The 20019-nt window shown below is 41.1% G+C and overlaps 1 protein-coding gene across 1 annotated transcript in view; it reads left to right on the top strand.

The window, feature by feature from the left end:
- The window catches only part of cdh13 (cadherin 13, H-cadherin (heart)), a 402025-nt gene extending 392662 nt beyond the window's left edge, over positions 1–9363 (top strand). The window contains exon 15 of the mRNA XM_028585823.1: positions 8225–9363. Within this exon, the coding sequence (XP_028441624.1) occupies positions 8225–8232 (8 nt within the window). The 3' untranslated portion in view covers positions 8233–9363. The remainder of the gene's footprint in view (positions 1–8224) is intronic.
- The last annotated feature ends 10656 nt before the right edge of the window (positions 9364–20019 follow it).

The following is a 20019-nucleotide window of genomic DNA, read 5'->3' as shown; positions in this document are numbered from 1 at the left end:
ATAAGACTTCCTAATTGGGCAAACTAAGTGCAGTCAATACGTGCTCCCATAGGCTGCGGATGCACACAAAAAGGACAGCTACTCATAACAATGATTCCGAATTTTACAAGTAATTACAAGGAGGAATGCTCCTCTATCGCTGGCAGCACAGCTCACAGGCAGTAAACCAACACAGATGACCACACTGCCCCCTATCAGTGCACATTTGAACTGATGTGGCACTGTAACAGTACGTCTATCTCCCGGCAGCAGCCTTACTGTTGCTCAAAATGACATTCTCAAAGTTGATGATTTGTGGCTGGAGGCAATTACTTTCCAGTTTTGGACAGTATGTCAGTAATGTGTATTTTACACATAAAGGTGGTGTGGACAGCGCTGGACTTTTGAGATTAATATGTTGTTGCTAGTCTCGCTCTGTGTGAATGTGGCTTATGAAAGATATAAAATAAAATGATATGGTAAAAATCTCTCGGGGAGCGGATGCTGATGCTCTTACCCTTACTTCTACTTCTTCTCTCACTTACAGTATATAAGCACACACACACACACACACACACACACACACACACACACACACGGTATGCACACCCATTTCATCCTGCACTGCACCAATTCACCCTGCATGTTCTCAATTTAGGAAGGTCTAAGAGCTCAAACCACTCGGTAAAATCTCTTCCATGCAGGATTACGGGCTTCAGCTGCAGATTTGTCTGTAGTTGTAATGCACTGCAGAGTGCCTCTCTGTGTTCCTCTGTAATTTCAGCGAGAGTAATTATGTAATTCCAAGAGTAAAGGAGCGTGAGAGAGAGTGAGCGGGTGGAGTAAAAACAAAACATTTACCCTTAAACAACACACAGCTCCCAGCACAGATGCCACTAATTTACCTCCATCCTCCCGGGGGGGTTTTAGTCCACACTCTGCACTATTCCTCCTCTCTGATCCCTCGCTTCGCTCCGACAGCCACTTCTCCTCTTCCTTCTCCAGCTCTACACTAATCCCCTCCCAGCTATAGAGACAGGATGTTTAGGGGCTTATTTACTCTTGTAAAAATATGGCTTTTTCGCAGCTTCCTTTAAAGAGACCTCACGTTAGAGTGATGTGTATGGTGGATGGGTTGTTTCTGCCTTCAGATCAAGCTGTCAAGAGTTATTGATCTTTGAACTGGGATATGAGCTGTCATGTATTTAAAGAGGAGTATCGTCTCTTAAGACAATAGCATATAAGCAATAAAGCTATTATTCTACAGTACTGAACTTTTAGAGGCCTTAAAGGACAAATCCGGTGCAAAATGAACCTAGGGGTTAATAACACGTGTATTTTTGATTTTGATTTGATTTATTTAATTGTATCAACAATGCCATAAACATGAAAAGACATCTAATACAATCGAGGCTAAAAACACAATAAATTCCAGGACTTATTTCCATTGTGGTCTTCACCACATCAGGACAAGACATGTACAGAGTGTGTGATAAAAATCGACATGACATAAAAACATTTTCCTTAAATAAATAAAAATATAAACGGTAATTTGCCTTTTGTTCTATTCCGCAACCCTATCTAGTAACCAGGCCTTGACTGTCTTTTTGAAAGAGTTTGGTGTGGAAATTACTTTAATTTGCCGATCTAACTTGTTCCACTGAAAGGTTCCTTTCCCTAACACTGTCTTAAATCTATAAGGACACAGGTCAGATATGCTGCCACGCGTGTAAATATTGTGTGTGTCCTTTACCTTAGTTATACCGAGTCAACCGTTCCTCAAAATAGCACAACACTTCCACGGTAGCATAATGAGGGTCCCTACATGGAAACCCAAGCATTGAGAACTTTTATTAAAAAGATAGTTTAGAAAGACCGTAGCGTTCATGTATACAGGCGGGCGCCATATTGGGAAAACAGTCAAGACCAGTCGAACGGCGAACGCCGTGCAACGTGAGCCAAACTCTCACTTGAAATCTCCCATGGTCCGTGGTTCATCCTTCGATTGGTCGTGACTTTTTTCCAAGATGGAGCCCTGTCTTTTAAATAAACTGTCTGTACACTTCCAAAGTTCTCAATGCTTGGGTTTACGTGTAGGGACCCTCATTATGCTACCGTTGAAGTGTGATAGCTATTTTGAGCCTTGTTAGTGGTGTAGAAATAGTGATTTCTAGCATTATAAGCTAATTAGCAGTTTGCGAGACAACTGGTAACATTTGATTAACATGAAAACATATCCCAGAGAACGGTCGACTTGGTACACGTGTTATTAACCCCTAGGTTCATTTTGCACCAGATTTGTCCTTTAACAAAGTAGAGTATGAGCTATTGACTAAATACATAATGACAAGTTATTTATTCCCCTAGTTAACACCTAGCAATGGCTTTGATCTGATTCAAAAATGTAGAATCCTGATGCTAGTACATAATTACGGTACCTCACGTTAATATGTAAACTGTCAAAGTGCTCTCTGGCTTGAAAGTCCTGTATGTTAACGCCCACCCATCCACCCCAAACTCCTCCCTATTCGATTAGCATGAAAACTGATCCCAGAGAACGGTCGACTCGGTACCCATGTGTTATAAACCCCTACGTTCATTTTGTGCCGGATTTGTCCTTTAAGAAGATCGGGGGAGAGACCACAGCGACGCAATGTTCTTATGAATCCCACTGCTTTTGTTTGTGTAATTCCTCTCACTGCCAAAGGAGGGAAACAAAAGTTCCTGCACTCCAGCTTCAAGATTAGAATACATTATAAGACTAACTTTTCTACTCACTTTCCTTCCATTTCTTGTCATTTGGGAAAAAATATTTTTCATATAGTTAACTCATTCATTATTGCATTCTGGGTTGGTAAGGTTCATTAGCTTCCATTCTAGTGTTAGGCTGACAGATTCTCCGTCTTCCCCTAGAATGTATCTTCTTCCTGCTGCAATGCCGCTGTTTTCTTCTACAGCCGTGACATACCTGAGCTAATCAACAGTCACCCTCCTCTCCTCTCAGCAATTAGAAAGGCTGGAAAACGGTTACCGTTCCCTCCGGTGTCCTATTTGATTCTTCCTCGCCTCCCGCAGCTTGTTAAATTTACATTTTACACGTTAAGCTGACGCTTTTTACCCAGAGAGACACAGAATAAGTGGAGACGGTTTGATAAGTCAACATCAGTGAATCTCTGTGATACTCCATTAGGTCATTCATATACTGTACATGGCGGAAAAAGATTTGAGTCAAAATGTATTCCTTTCTGTCTGGTGTGAAATGGAAATAAGATATCTTCTGGCTAAGATAGCCGATTTATCACATACTGTTAGAAAGGGACAGTTATAGAGAAGGTTTCTTATATATAGATAGATGGATGGATGGATAGATAGATTGATTTACATGTCGCAGCAGTACACAAACGAAAACCACTGAAAAAGGAATAATGCAGGGAATCGATCAAATATCAAAATCCAAAACACAATCAAAACTCAAAACACAAGTACTAAGTGTTTAAAATAAAAAGGTGAACAAAAAAAGTATGCCCTTTAAAACGTGCATGCATAGAGTGTGCAGGAGAAATGTACTGCAGCAGGAGTCATTATACAATCTTCCCCCTGTGATTCTCCATAGGAGCACAGCGTGGTATTGGCAGTTAATTCTGCTAGCGGTAACATAAAGTGACTCATTCATAACTCAGCCAACCTCAGGTAAAATGATTATATGCCGTTCATCCTTCTCTTTCTCGCTTGCTCTTCTACCTACCTAATTTTTTCTTTCATCTGTTCCTGACCTATGAGTTCATAGCTTGTGTCTGCATGGGAGCTGAGGTGAATTGATTCGGCAATGTATTTTCATGTCAAGGCATTGACTTTTTAGCCAGAGGGGGAGAATTGCCTATTTTATACCCAGTTCTTGATGTGAGGTGAAACAGGGCTGCCGGAGTCGCATTAGATTTGCAAAAACCAATATCTTGAGTCTTTAGTGCCTTCGAGTGTTTCTCGACTTTTATTTCCTTTTTTTTTTTTTCGGGGGGTATGACACTTAGTCCTGAGCCTTATAAAAAGGGGACACTGGAAGAAAACCAGTGGAGAAAGAAAAATCAATTGGCCCCCACCCCCTCCTGTTCCATACCCTCCACTCTATTAGATATTCACCCCCATTCAGGCACGCTTCGATCGCTTCAGACTTTTTTGAAGTGTACAGTCCAATTCATTTTAGAGTGTCTTGGAAAATTATAGTTCACATTCCTCAAGACCGCTCCCTAACCTCATAGAGAGAAAGAGAGATTTGCAGACAGAAAGAGGGTCAGAGATGGAGAATAAAGACAGAAAAAAAGACATATTGGCATGTCAACAGAGAAACGCATGATTTATTAAACAAAGCACACAAGAGCTGTGACCAGCGAAAGCAACAGTGCAGCCCACTCATGAACTTTCAATAGAAATGCAAAAAGCATAATGCAACAGTAAACCCTTTAGAAACAAATACTTGCTATGGGAAATTACCACCTCCAAATTGGTTGTTTTAAACCATATTTTGCTGCATGCATTTTGCTAGATTAGTGGTAAAAGGCAAGGCTTTAAGGTAAGCCTGTTAAGTAAGGTAGAATGCTTATGGTACACCTGATCCGTTCCTCGCACTAACCGCTGCATCTGTGTACTGAGGAGTTGTACTAAGTGAACTGAAACACAGTCACAGCCATCTGCAGCAGAGAAGCTGTGTGAAGTCTCGCTGTCTTTACTACATCATTTACTGTAAATTGACGTATTACGTGTCTTGCAACTTTAATCCTGTAAAAGCTACTGAAATTTGCAGATATCTAACAAATCAGATTTTGTACAATCGGGCCTAACTTTTAAGGCCCGATTACAGCTCTAGCACAGACATTTAACCTGACCTTACTCCGGTTAAGGTGTATACATGCAGGAATACCCCGGTTACTGAAGGAGTTCTGTAGGTCTGTTAACCGGGTTATGAGAACTCCGGTTTTAACCGGGGTAAGGTGTTTACATGGCATTGAGACATCAGGGTATTGCCTTAACCCGAATATAATCATTTTTTTAAAACTGTATGTAAACGCACTGACTGAATATACCAAGGGCCCCACCCCTCCTCATGTTTGTCCCTTGGAATAATTTGAACGACATAAGTGAAATGTATTAGAAAGATATAAGACATGTATTAAAAAATATTTGCACCATCTCAACACAGAATACCCATGAAACTGAGGCAAATAAAGAGGAAAAAATGTTGATTCAAAGAACATTTCAGAACATGCACACACACATATTAAGAGAAGTGTGAAGTGTTTCACTGTTAGTGCATACTGTACATAGGTTAAATGGATGATTCTGATTACGGTATTTAATAATATACAGTTTGTTAGATTAGAACTTGATCTATGAACTATTTTAGATTTTAAAATGTTAAATATTTGTTGAATTACAGTATGATTATTTAAATTACTTAATCGGAAAACGACAAAGATCATGTGATTTGTTACCTGACAACCATTCAAAATGCATCAGTTAGCGGCTTTTTACCAATCAACATACTGTATCATAGCAGTCTGAGCAGATTTACCAAAAATGAAAACTAAGAATTTAGTTGCTACAGTAATTGTAAATTTCTGTTCATGCAATCCTCAAAATAAAAATACATTTGTAGAAAAATGTGTGCACCGTAATAGACAGAGGAACAAAAGGTGACAACATTATGAATGACCTGGATTTGCTTCTGCTCTTCAGAGTGCACTCGTGGAGTATGTAGTAGATGTAGCCAAGTGCTCATATCTACAGTGCAATTTGAATTTAGTAGACGCAAAGTGACCTTTTCCTGAACTTACAGTGAACGGTTTGGTAGCAACTGAACCTGCGTGTGTAACCATTTCAATATTTTTCAATTTAGTTTGCCTGACTCCTACTTTATCCTTAAAGGTCCAATATGTAATACTGACAGCTAGTCTTTAAAATAGTAAGGGGGAGAGTGGGGATGGTTGCAACATTGCTGATTTCTCCAATCGGGAATGAGCTAGAGTCATGAAACTCAACTAATGCACATGCTCAGTGGGCCCCTCCATCTTTCTGGAACTTAACAGCCACATGTCATCGTTCCTTATGGAAGAACTGACATTCAAGTTGAAAAAGTAACTTTTTTTTATGACCAGATTTTTTGTCATAATGTCTAAACTGTTTAAGTATTGATCTTTATCATTATACAGTATAGTTTGAATGTGCAGTTCCGTAGCTCTTAACAGAATTAGGTACAATGTGTTAAAGCTAGTGTGTTAGGCTAGCATCGCTAGTTTTAAGATGGCTGCCAGGGAGTGGGACAGTTGCGACGCATTGTTGCAACTGTCCCCCTATGCAACTGTCCACACATGGTGTTGCAACTGTCCCTTATGACAACAATAATGACAATTAGATACAATTGATATAAAAGGCAATTTAGTTGCAGCAGCATGGGCAAGTAGGTGACATATACGGATTTAATATATTATTTTTTTGTCTTTCTAATACAAACAGTTGCTGAGAATCTGAAGGAAATGTAAAAAGTGGCCCACTTGCCTGGTCCTCCGGTAACGTTAGCAGGGTTAGCATGGCGGCGTTAGCCAGGACCAGTCGGGATCCCTTTACTGGCTGTGTCTCAATTGTTTTTTGCGAGTAACCAACTCGGGTACTCTAGCTAGCTATATAATTCAATGTGAGTACATAAATGTTGATGAATTAGCCCGAAGCAAATGCTTACATGTTAAGGAGGAAATAAGCCAACTTGGCGTCCTTTTGGGCTCTAAGCTGTCTCCATCTTTCAAATACATCTCCAATATTTATTCATTGTTACGTCTCTGGTCACGCAACTGTTAAAAACATGCAGTTTTTTTTAGGTCGGGTAGAATTTATCTCTGTTGATCCTGTTTTTGTTTTTTTTGCTGCTTTCATGGCTGTACTACCGTTACAGCTGTAGCGCGCTGGGTTTACGTATTTACAGGTATATCTGGCAACCCGGCCTGGCTGTCAAACTGGGCAGTTGATACCAACAAACACAAACAGAAATTCCGTCACAGAACGGAAATTTCCACAGGAGAAAATACTGGCCAGAAAAGATAGTGTTTCAACTTAGAATGTTTCCTTATGATCTGATGACGCATTGGGGTCATTTTGGGGATTTATTACAGTAAATATATTACATATTGGACCTTTAGGTAGGATTTACTGTAAGGACATGGTAGAAGCCCAAAGCGCCCCATCCAATCCAGTCATATCAGAAAAAACATATATTTTTTTTTAAATGGAGACTTGGAAAGAAAAAGAGGAGAGAGAATGAGCTAAATGGCTGGGGGTGAGGAGGCTTTCTGTCGAATGCTCAGCCATCTCCAAACATGTCATAAATAGGCAGCAGACTTGGAGGAGATGGCTGCCAGAGAGGCAATCAATAAACTCTCACATTTCATACTGCAGTGTGTGTGGTGCGCGCGCGTGTGTACATGTGCCTGCTCGTTGTAAGCAATTCTGCCAGACTCATGAGACAAACTGTCACATTACCAGGGAACATACCCTACGCTTATTTATTTTTATTTTTTTAAGACTTATTTAAAGCACTACGTCACCAGGGAAAACACGCCATCGGTCCAAATTAACACATGTTCTGTGACGCTTTGAAGCCCAATAGGTCCTTCGTGAAAGATGTTGTGGTATGTTGTGTGAATTAAAACAGATTCTCCCCTCAATAAACAAGTGTGGAGTTCGGTCCAGGCTAAGTTGTTGAACATGTGGCCATATTTTCTGTTTTTCAAAAGTTAAGTATTCTACAAGTACACGTCCGGAGCCAATTCATCTTCACTGTAGCCACTCCAGAAAGAGTCCCTTGATGGCATGATAAATCAAAAAGCTTGGGTGCACTTCTCCGCGATCTTAAGTTTGCAGAGTTGCTTGTGTTCGGCCATATTGATTGAACTGTCCAGGATGTTGAGGGAAGGTACACGCTGACACACTTTCCAGGATGGACTTTCACATTAAAGCCAATTACTCGGTTGCCACTGCTTGAAGGTGGACTAAGAGAGAACAATTATAACTTCTCTCTTCTGTCCTTCCTGAATCTTTAATGGTGCGACGCCTGTCACCTGTCCTGTGAAATTGATTGCAATTGATCTGGTTCAGTGATGACCTTTTACTTTACAGTATCTCCTTTCTTTTCTCCTTTCTTTCCCACACATTCCTCCCCCTCCTCTGTCTTCTCCTCTGCTTTCATCTCCTCTCCCTCCAGGCCTGTAGATTCTGCCGAAACCTCCCGTAGTCCTTTTTTTGCAACACTGAAAAGCAACGACTTATCTCCCCCACGCAAACCAGGCTTAGGAGAGGAGAAGTAGAAGAAGAAGACGTAAAAAGAAGATGAAGAAGCGAGAAGAAGTCTTCTCACCACGTCAAATCAAACAAGAAAATACACTGAATCCCCACTGGCACAAATGCTGTATAACACCACTCTGTTTTCCTTTTTTTTTTTTTTTTTTTTAATCTCTCTCTTATCCTCTCACCACTCTCGTCTCCTTCTCTTCATCTCTGCTTTCCTTTGTGGCATGTGTCCTTCCCCACTTCAGTCGTCTCTCATCTCACGGCCTCGTGACTATCTTTCCTCTCCCCTGTACACTTCGTCCAAAATTCTTCTTTTTTGTTCTTTTTTTTTCCTTACAGTTTTCATTGTATTCTATTCTGGCTGCACGCCATCACGCTGGCGGACAGACCGTGGGTGTTAGCAGCGTTCATAGCAACATGCCACATCCGTAGGAGATACTTGAAACAACATGTATATTGATATTGTAACAAAACAAAAGCTATGAATCAATTTCTTATTGGACCTCACCTTAAACCTCTGGTCTTTTTTCCCACAGTTCCTCCGAAACCTCTCGCTCCATCCCCAGTTAACCCCTTTTCTCCTCCTTCCCTCCTTTTCCCTTCCCATAGCTACCTCTTTTCCTCCGTTTTCTTTCCTTCCCTCAACCCTCCCCGTGCATATGCAGTACATCATCCCGCTATCTATCTGCCTCACCCTTGCCTGTCTCCCCCACTGCTCCCGTCTACTGTACCCATCGACCTCTCTCTGTCTCTCGGCGGGCCAGGGAACACTGCAAAAGGCTGAGCTACCGTCCCGGTCGGGGGGAAAAGAGCATTGACTTTTTTTTGATGTTTTCCCTTCTTTTTCCTCGTCCCAGACTGTGTTTGATCTCGTTTCCCTCTTTAAGCGGAAGAAAACAAAGCCTGCTTCTCTGTCTGCAGTGGTTGTGGTCTTTTAGGAAAAAGGTGGTAGCCATAAGCCTTCAAAGTCAGAAACTCTGGAGTCGTTTCTTGGATTTGCTTCTGTTTTTATTGCATTAGTTGTCATGGAGTGGAACACAGTATATCTTTATAGTAACGGTGTAAACCTTAAAAAAAAAAAACAAAAAAATACTATTATATAAATATTTTATTTTTTACCATTGTATAAATATATACAGTATTGATTAACTTATGTACTTTGATTGCAAGTTCTTTTGTCAGTGAGTAAATAAAAAAGAGGAAACCTTTTTTTCTGTGAATTTTAGGCACTATTTCTAATGCTATTGATGTGTTGACTATTTCATTGTAACATCTTTTTTTTTTTTTTTTTTTTTTTTTTTTTTGATGAAATCCGTGATGAATTGCAGGAATCAGGAGTCTTTGTTTTGATGGCTGCCATGTGATAAGGTTTGGTTTTTGTCTCCCGTCGGTTCTGCCCCCTCTCCTGTTCTCTCTCTCTCTCTCTCTCCCCATCTGTCCTTCCAAGTCACAAGAAGATGTGTAAGAAGAAAACAAAAGGCTTTGGTTTTGGTGGATAGTTTCGCTTGTTTTCTCTTGCGCTCATCAAAAGAAAAAAAAAGAACGTAGCGTGTGTGGGTTTGTGTCGAAGACCACCTTAAAGAAAAAGATGACATTTTGAATGAGTTACGTCTGTCTTTTGCACTAATTTAATAAAGCCGTTACTGAAAATTCCCACTCTGCTGTTTTGCAAATTGTGTGTTCACTGAATGGCAGTTTGATCTCTAGTGAAAGGAGTTTTGTGCACATTTACCACGACTTTTAGCATGTGTACATGTCATTTACATTGTTGCATTTCTGCATCTTATGCCAGGAACGCACCGCACGGTGAAGCGCCACGAATAGCCGCGAAGTGTAGATTTGTACTGACAGTTCTCTCTCTCTCTCTCTCTCTCTCTCTCTTTCCAACAGACAAATATGAGAGTTCTTCTTATCTTACTCATGGCAAGAAAGTGAAAAAGCGTATTTTCTAAAATATCACTTACTGAAATTGACTAATAGGCTTGTGACAAATGGTCAAAAAGGGCTTTAGTTTTTGAAATACCCCTACCGGAGGTAGAACTATACCCAACAATATTTTTCCTCATCTCTAAGGTCTCCCATATATGAAATGGATTCTTGGCTAAAAATATTTTACTGCTAAGATTGTTAAATTAACAGATATTGTAATACACCCCAAAACCAAAAAGGCCAGAAACACACCGCACACGGAAGCGCCGCGAATAGCCGCAAAGCGCCCTTAAGCGGAGCTATTTTCATTTCGGCGCCCACGTTATTTAAAGTGCTCATATTATGCTCATTTTCAGGTTCAGAATTGTATTTAGAGGTTATATCAGAATAGGTTTACATGGTTTAATTTTCAAAAAACACCATATTTTTGTTGTACTGCACATTGCTGCAGCTCTTCTTTTCACCCTGTGTGTTGAGCTCTCTGTTTTAGCTACAGAGTGAGGCATCTCACTTCTCTTCCATCTTTGTTGGGAGTCGCACATGTGCAGTACCTAGGTAAGGACTACTAGCCAGTCAGAAGCAGAGTATGAGAGCATGCCGTGCTAGCAGCTAGCCTAGGTGAGCATTATAACGTGTGTTACAAAATGATGCACATGCATCACAGAAGTAAAAGCTGGAGCTGTTTGGAGCTGTTCTCTCTCTTTCTCCCCCCCCCCACCACCTCCCTTGTGTGTGTGTGTGTGTGTGTGTGTGTGTGTGTGTGTGTGTGTGTGTGTGTGTGTGTGTGTGCGTGCAGTCTGTCAGTCTGTTGGTCTCTCTCTCCGTGTGCCTAATCAAGGCTCGCTGACACAGCTGAGAAGTCGAGGCAGCCAAAATCACCATAAACCTGGGTGTTTTATTTTGAAATTGGTTTATTTAGTCAAGTATCCTGCTGCACTGTGGCTTTCCCGTATGTGATTACCTGCCTTGCTTGACACATTCACTCACGGCTCGCGGAAGAAATAGAAAAAGAAACATTAACGTGCTCATATTATGCTTTTTGGCTTTTTCCCTTTCCTTTATTGTGTTATATATCTTTTTTTGTGCACATTATAGGTTTACAAAGTGAAAAAGCCCAAAGTCCCCCCCCAAAGGGACTTACCATCTCCAACAGAAAACACTGTTCACAAACTGCTCCAAACAGCTCTATTGTAGTCCAGCCTTTACTTCAGAGACCAACGTGGTCACTTTGTAACACACGTTATAATGCTCGCCTAGCTGCTAGCGTGGCACACCCTCATACTCTGCTTCTGACTGGCTAGTAGTCCTTACCTAGGTACTGCCAGAGGTGTCAAAAGTATTCACATTCATTACTCAAGTAGAAGTACAGATACTAGGGTTTGAAAAGACTTCTGTAGAAGTTGAAGTATCAACTCAAGCTTTTTACTCAAGTAAAAGTGTAAAAGGAAAAAAATGACATTAAGGACAAAAGCTTAGGCAGCGCCACAGGGGCCTAATAGTGCACTACCCCACCTCCACAAAACAACTTTTTTCTAAAGGCCATAATGACTATAATAATGTTATATTAAAATCATACCTGCAAACTCAGAAGGGCTGAAAAAGGTGACACATCTCTTCTGTGTTTTTCAGACAACGGCAGCTACAGGCTGGTGTTAGAATCCTCTCCAGAGAAATACAGACACACTTTTACACCGTTTAGCTCTCAGCATTTTAACCGTGTTTATCCAGCTGCTAGCGGTAGGCTAACGTTATCTGCTGTCGAGTGTAGTGTTAACTAGCATCCCGCGCGGCAATGTTTTAGTTCCCTCTAACGTCTGTTTTCGGAGCATCAGAGAGAAGCGCAGGCATCTAAGTGGCACCTAAATAAGGCACCGAAATCCACGTTGCTATTCGGTCCGGTAGATAACGGTCGTTAAGACACCGGTGCCGTATTAGCACCGGGTCTGTGCAGGTGCGATGAATTGCGTACAAACCAGTAGGGTGTCGGAATGGTATATGTTTATACTTCTCATCCAACCACAATCAGATTCACTCTATCCAGATGGCGAGATTTATCTGGATAGGTTTTTTTAAACGATGACAAGCCGGAATGAAAACAAGCCGAACTGAAATAGGAGTAGCAAGGCTATTTTTAAAATGTAAGGAGTAGAAAGTACAGATAAAATGTAAGGAGTAGAAGAAAAAAGTATGCTTTAAAATAATTACTCCAGTAAAGTATAGATACCCAAAATTTCTACTTAAGTAAGGTAACAAAGTATTTTCTCCCATCGCAAGAAAGCAGATAAGAGTATTTTCCAAAATGTCAAACTAGGCCTACATGTTACTTTATTGGTTGTAATGTTCTTGTACTGCATTGTCTATGATAATTTAGCAATTAAATCAGCTTTTCTTTGGATTTTCAGTTGGTGACACAGATTAAAGCTGCTCTAATTCATATTTTTATTCTAAAAATGTATGCCATGGATTGGCATAATTACCATGGATGATGGGAAATGTGCACAAGCCCACAGACTGTGCACTTCCCCTCTGTTTTACGGCGCGGCGTTGCATTTGTTTAAGTTTTACAGCGCGCACTGTAACTGTTTTGGTTCCCCAGTGTTTCTTCGTCTCCTTTTCAGCACCAGACACGGAAGCTGTTTTCAGGTAAAAAGCTCAAACAACCCATGTACTCACAATATTATTTCGAGTCTAAACTAAAATATTTCCTGCCCAAGCACCTCTCAGTGCTGTTATTGCTCATGGATTTTAAAGGTCAGTCACGTATGTGTTTTTAAAGTAATCAATAAAACCTCAACACTGCTTCTAAAAGGCCCTTTTTGCCTCTGTGAAAATTGGGCAGATATGATGAGAGTAATTGGCGACTGAGCCTTTTTTGGCAGAATTTTGAACAAGCTGCCACGATGAGATGGATTTTTAAATGGCATGGGAGTTAGAGAAAATGAATACATGGAAGAGCTGAAAGCTGATATTAGTGCCTTTCCAAAGCATTTGGGCTGCACAAAGTACAACCATTCAAACCTTGTTTTTCACCTGGAATCTATATGCAAACTCGGTGTGAGTTACTAGACTTTGTTGGTTTAAACAAAGTAAAATGCACCTCTGCATCTAGTAATCTACAGTGAGTGGCAGGGTATCGAGGTCAGAGGGCTTAGGCTGGGTCCGTGGACTTATGGGATACCATCCATAACACAAGAGCAAATTTGGTGAGCTAAAAGAAATATTCTCGGAGAGAAGACAAAGAAAAAACAAAGCAGGACAAGGTGAGTACTTAAAGGAAGGACAAGCAGGCTCTCTAATGGTTCCAAAGAGGCTACAAAGTTGAGAACACACTTTATGAGGTTTCAATCGGCAGAAAAAAAAAATGTTCTGGGAGGAAAGGCAGGGAGACTTTTCCTCCGCCTCTTTGTGGCCTTCAAAACAAAATCATCCATTGGATGAGCATTTTAATTTCCACTACCTAATTAGAAGTGGCTGCTTTATAGCTTTGCCAGTGTGGAGGACTTCCTCCTCACCGCTTCCGAGAACTTTAATTCTGGAAATGCCAATAGCAACCGTACTATCCAATAATAATGACACTAATATCCTCCATTCGACATCTCCCACTCAGCCATTCAGACTCATTTATTCCCTCCTAGATGATCATTTAGCACCTATTAACACAAGACCCTCATCTGTAATGACCACTCAATTATCATTTTCACTCTCGTTCTACTTAGGCTTTGCAAGGTTAAGTAACGCCCTGAACCTGTGACAAACGTTGATTGGGCCATTGACAGATATTGGTGTTCATTACAGTAGCAATATATTCAACCAGGCCTAAAGGGTCTTTTTATTCTCTCCTTCATCCATCAACTGTTATTTTCCCCCACTCATCACTCTGATTGGGTAGCATCACCTGCCTCAATCTGCTGGCCGTGTCACCCTGACCCTGATCCCCCCACACACCCTATAACCAATACTACCACACATACACAAAAGTTCAAGGGCTTGAACACTCAAACCGTAATCACTGTTGTTGGGATGGCAAAGCATCTCTCATCACCATCCACAACTATCCAATAAAATGGACATTGGGAAACAATTTGACAGCTAGATAACAAAGGTTTTTTCAGTAACTTTGTATTTTCAGATAGGTCAGTTCAAATTGATTTCCCTGGCAGATTGCTGGGACATGCTAGCTACAGTACATCTAGCAGCTTGACCCCCACCTTCTGTTGCTGCTCTACAGAAGTATAATTTAACCCATCGTCCTCTATTGTTCCCCCTCTTTCTTTCCCATCATAACTTTCTCCCACAGGAACGAACTCATATGCATCATACACAGCGCCTCCAAAATGATTTGCCTCCCCACCTCCAACCTCTCAGACATCCCTATCTACTCTATCTATCCATCCATCCATCCATCCATCTATCTACAGTATCTATCTATCTATATTAGGGATGCACCGAACCCAGCGTTCGGTTCGGAATTCGGCCGAACTTTGGGCTTTTTGACGGAGTTCGGGTACTGCCGAACGTCAGAATTTTTTTCGACCAAACCGAACGGTACCAAGGAGAAGTAACGGAGGCGAAACTCGAGAAAAAGAGACGAACGTTGTGTTGAGTTTCTGCTCTTGCCAAAGAGTATATAATTAACAAGAGGCGAAACTCAATAGAACGTTCCATTGCAAACAAAACTGACACGCACTCATGACAGAGCTGCAGCTCCGCTATCTTGGACTGAACTATCTTGTTACTTCACTACTCTTTGTAGAGTTACGTAGTTGACGTAATGACGTAGCTAGACGGAATGCAGTAGCAACCTAGCAACGGCAGTAAGCTGTGAGAAAGTGAAAATGGAACTTGTGAGCAGAAAAAGTTGTTGTTTGGCAGTACTTTCAGTCAAATGAAGGCCATTCAAGTCGAGCTACATTTTCAATTTGCAATGCCGATTTGTCTCGTGGTGGCAATCGAGGACCCTAAACTATACACAACACGGCCGCTGTTAAGACATTTGCGTATGAAACATCCGAAAGAATACGAGTTGTGCATGAAGGAATCTCCAGACAGCAGCCAAAATGCAGCAACTTCAGGTACGGCAAAGGAAGGACAGTCCCAGCTAAAACTTGTGTTAACCAGACCGAGCCTCTCCCAGGCTGTCAGCTGTTCTCTCGGTAAATGAGTCTTCCTACAGCGGGAGCGGAGCGACCCAACGGCCGGCTGCTGCTCGTTAGCTAACGGTAGCTTTCTAATTCCACCCACCCAACATGCCTTCATCATACACTGGTAAGCAAAAGTTTGCAAAACAAAATTGTCACTCATCTGGCGATAGCGATGTACTTTCCTACGATGTGAATAGAGCGTGGGGGCAGCCTACTTTATGGGATTATAAATCTAAAAGGCTAATATTTTGGATATTGGTTGGATCTTGAGATAGGGTAAAAATAGGCCTTGTCAAAAATAGTTTTTCCCACTTGTGTGCCAGGCATAATGTTGCCTATTCTTTTTTTATTTTTTATTATTTTATTTTATATACACTTAAAATACAAAGAAAAATGCACTGCTGTGGACATTGTTTACTTCATTAATGTGTTTACTGTGTTAAAGGAACACGCCAACTTATTGGGAATTTAGCTTATTCACCGTAACCCCCAGAGTAAGTTGATACATACCCTTCTCATCTCCGTGCGTGCTGTAACGCTGTCTGACGGTTCCAGCATTAGCTTAGCCTAGCACAGATCCTGCAGGTAACTGGTTCCAACTAGCCTACTGCTCCGAATTGTGACAAAAGTGACAAAATAATACCAACATGTTCCTATTTACATGTTGTGATTTGTAGAGTCACAGCGTGTACAAAAAACAACGTAACATGAGACACAGCCACCTTTTAACAGTAAACAAACCGGGAACTATATCCTCAGACAGGCTTGCTGCGAGCATATCACCCCGCCCAAGTACTATATACTTCCGCCTGAGAATATAGTTCCCGGTTTGTTTACAGTTAGAAGACGGCTGTGTCTCATGTTACGTTGTTTTTTTGTACACGCTGTGACTCTATAAATCACAACATGTAAATAGCAACATGTTGGCGTTATTTTGTCACTTATTCGGAGCAGTAGGATTGCTGGAACCATTCACCTGCATGTTCTGTGCTGGCCTGATGCCGCTGGAGCCGTCAGACAGCGTAACAGCACGCACGGAGATGAGAAGGGTATGTATCGACTTGTCTAACTCTGGGGGTTACGGTGAATAACCTAAATTCCCAATAAGTCGGCGTGTTCCTTTAAGAATGGGAGTAGGGTTCGGTTTGGGGTTCGGCAGAATCTTAACCAATAGGTTCGGTATTCGGCAGAACCCCAAAAATCTGGGTTCGGTGCATCCCTAATCTATATATATAACTCCCATTCTAACAGTATGTGAAAAAACAGCTATCTTAGCCAGAAGATATCTTATTTCCATTTCACAACACCGGTCAGAAAGGAATACATTTTGACTCAAATCTTTTTCCGCCATGGACAGTATATGAATGACCTAATGGAGTATCACAGAGATTCACTGATGTTGACTCATCAAACCATCTCCACTTATTCTATGTCTCTCTGGGTAAAAGTGTCAGCTTAATGTGTAAAATGTAAATTGAACAAGCTGCGAGAGGCAAGGAAGAATCAAATAGGACACTGGAGGGAACGATAACCGTTTATTATCTATCTATCAACAAAACTCTAAAATACTTTTCTTATAATGGCATTTATGCATTTTAGCCATGCTAGCAGTGGGGCTCTAGATATTGTCGGTTGGTCCAATGCCACTGTCCAAATATCTATACAATTATTGCCACTAACAGCAGGAGGTTGCCCCCACGATCATGCAATATATTGGCCATCTTTCCTCTGCTGTCTGCTCCAAACTTCATAATTTAGAGGTTATATTTGATCAATCATTGTTCTTCGGCACCGATGTTAAGCAGCTGTCCAGATCTTAAGAAATATAAGTAAACTAAGATCGGTAGTTTCAACTGCCAAACTTGAGCTTCTTACACATGCCTTCTTTTGATCTGGCAGTGGCCACTAGTGTAACACACTTTTCCTCACTTAGTATGTCTGCTCTGGATTGTCTTCAGTCAATGCAGAATGCTGCCGCAAGGCTACTCTATTGGTCAAATATACTGTACAGTCTCACATTACACCTGTACTTAAGTGTCTTCACTGGCTCTCTGTTGCGTACAGAGCATTGCATGGCAGGCTAGTGCATATGTGGCTGAGCTACTTCACCCATATTCGCCAGCCCGGTCTCTTAGGTCAAATATGTTACATTTTCTGTCCTTCTCATGCACCCTGCTTAAGACTTGGTGTGATCAAGGTTTTTTTAGTCAGTAGGATCTAAACTATGAAATGCCCTGCCTCCACCCTTACAATCTGTTTCTGTGAATTCTTTTAAAAATCAGAGAAAGACCTAGCCTGACAAGCCAGACCCACATCAAGATGTTGGGTCTGGGAACTCACCATTAGAAGGGCTCAATCCGAGGGGCGGGATCAACGGTTGTCTTTCAGATTCTCTCTGCACACAATAGGATAGCGCTACAACCAGGCAGAGCAACGAAGAAGGTAGCGCAGCTAGTTGATAGATTAAACTTTTGCCGTATCCGGTCGGCCAAACTCCGAACACATCTTCCTTTTTTAGGAATGATTTCTGTGCCGTTCTTTGTTCTTAACTCGTCAAATCTTCCAGAAGACCGCTGTTCCCAGCAGCAGCAACCATAACCCACGCCCAACGACTCTATACACGATGCGATTGGCCTGACCAAAATTTGGTTTTTCCAGCTCGCAAGCCAACGGAGAGTGCCTAGACTGACCCTGGCTGCAAAATAAATTTTTCTAGATTTCTAGGCTAATAAAGACATGGTTTGGTTGACCTGTATGCACCTGTTCTGCACTGTGACTTTCAGTATTATTGTGTTATTTTATAGTGTATGGTGTTCTCATTACATATTGTGTTTTATGTGTTATGCCCCTGTAATGCGCTTTGTGAATTATGTCTGTGAAAAGCGCTTTATAAATACATTTTACTGACTTGGTTACTTACTAATATGCTTAACTTAGCTGGTGAACATGGTAAACATTATCTGCTAAACATTAGCATGTTGGCATTTTTATGCTTATATTAGCTTTTAGCTCAATTGCCCTTTTTTACCACCCCTATGTGCAAAATAAAATAAAAATGGAATCACCTCTAACTCTAATCAGTCTCAGTATGTGCCAAGTATTTTCTGTAAATATAATCCCGACCGTGTTAACAACCTTGACGCAGCATGGATGTCCTTCTCAAGGGCATGTTTATTCATGTCAAGCATGAAAGATGAAAGAGGCAAAAAGAGAGGAAAACGTGGACCTTGATCTGCACTGAGAGGGTTCCCTTCGTCCAGCTTGTGATCTGCGATGTGTTTTGATTAGGAGTCTGCAATAAGAAGCTGATTCATTCATTCATTGTTTTTTGGTGTACTTACAAACTTTCCAATCCATCGTTTTATGAGTACATAACCTATTTGTACTAGTGTAGAAGTTTGGTATCATTTCGGGCATTATTAGTGGGGTCATTTACGAGATACAAACGTGGGTCCATTAGCCCCTGCGTTAAGCTATTCAGCTGATAACGCTGCTCTACGCTAACTCTCCCAATGTTAGACCCAGCTGAAAAAAGCTTCTGGGGGGGTGTTTGGCTCGAGCTCATGGTGCAAAGGACCCTAGGGTGAAATTACTCCGAACCATCACTTTAAGTATCACAGCGTGCGCTTTCTGCGGGTTGGCCATGGCGCTGATAAAGCTACATTCGCAAATGTACGTACATCTGGCCCTGAGTGTTCTTATTTTTTCTGCATTTGTATGTTTTGCATTTGATTTTGATTATCAAAAGCTCATTTCAATAATCGAAAGCTCATTGTTTATTTCAACTTCAACTTTATTTGTGTCCTCGAAGGGCGATTAGGTGTAGTATAAACACATACAAGACACGTAAATACATACAAATTCTACACACAGTCCAACTGGAACACAACCGTAACAGTACAAGGACAAATCCATATCAGTTCTCCATAGGATAGGAAAAGTGCATATCAGCCTACAAAGTTGACACAATATAATCGACAATGACAATCGGCAACAACATCAGCATCCATTACATTCGATAATCAAAAGCTCATTTCGATCGATTTTCGATTTAAAATCAATATTGTGACATTACTATGCAACTATTTTGTGTCGCCAAAATATATTTTGTAGGAAACTGCTATGTGTGCCACCTAAAGCAGGGCTAAGGTTAGACGGGTAAAACCGCTGAAGGTCGGACTATGGCCACTGTTAAATAACAAAAATCTCAACCTTCATTTTCATTTCTCTACATGAACGTCTCACTATGTCCTGCTTTGGCACTGAACATTTACAGTTAAGCATAATTCACTATAACTGCAAATGGACATAATATTGTAGGAAAACTGGGATTGTTTCTGTCACTGTTTCCCAACAGTACTCCAGTGTAAAATAGTGATTTACTATTTGTTAAATGCTACCTAGTTACCAAAGCTGTACTTCCTGCTGCTGCTTCTTTACTGCAACTCTCAATCAATTCCCTATTTTTTATGAGTCCAGTCGTCTGACAGCAGACACATAAAGAACGCGTGCACTGCTTGATCGTATATTGACACAATAAATAAGTGATGACAGAGAGAGGCTGAGGAGTGTTGGCTTCTGAACATGGATCCTGCAGCAGCATTCCCCAATGCCTGGGAACTCGAGCCCTGATTATACC

This window comes from Perca flavescens, chromosome 8 (assembly GCF_004354835.1).
Source record: "Perca flavescens isolate YP-PL-M2 chromosome 8, PFLA_1.0, whole genome shotgun sequence".
In the NCBI taxonomy this organism is placed as follows: Eukaryota; Metazoa; Chordata; class Actinopteri; order Perciformes; family Percidae; genus Perca; species Perca flavescens.
The sequence above is the reverse complement of the archived record's forward strand: the minus strand, read 5'-3'. Positions and strand labels throughout refer to the sequence as shown.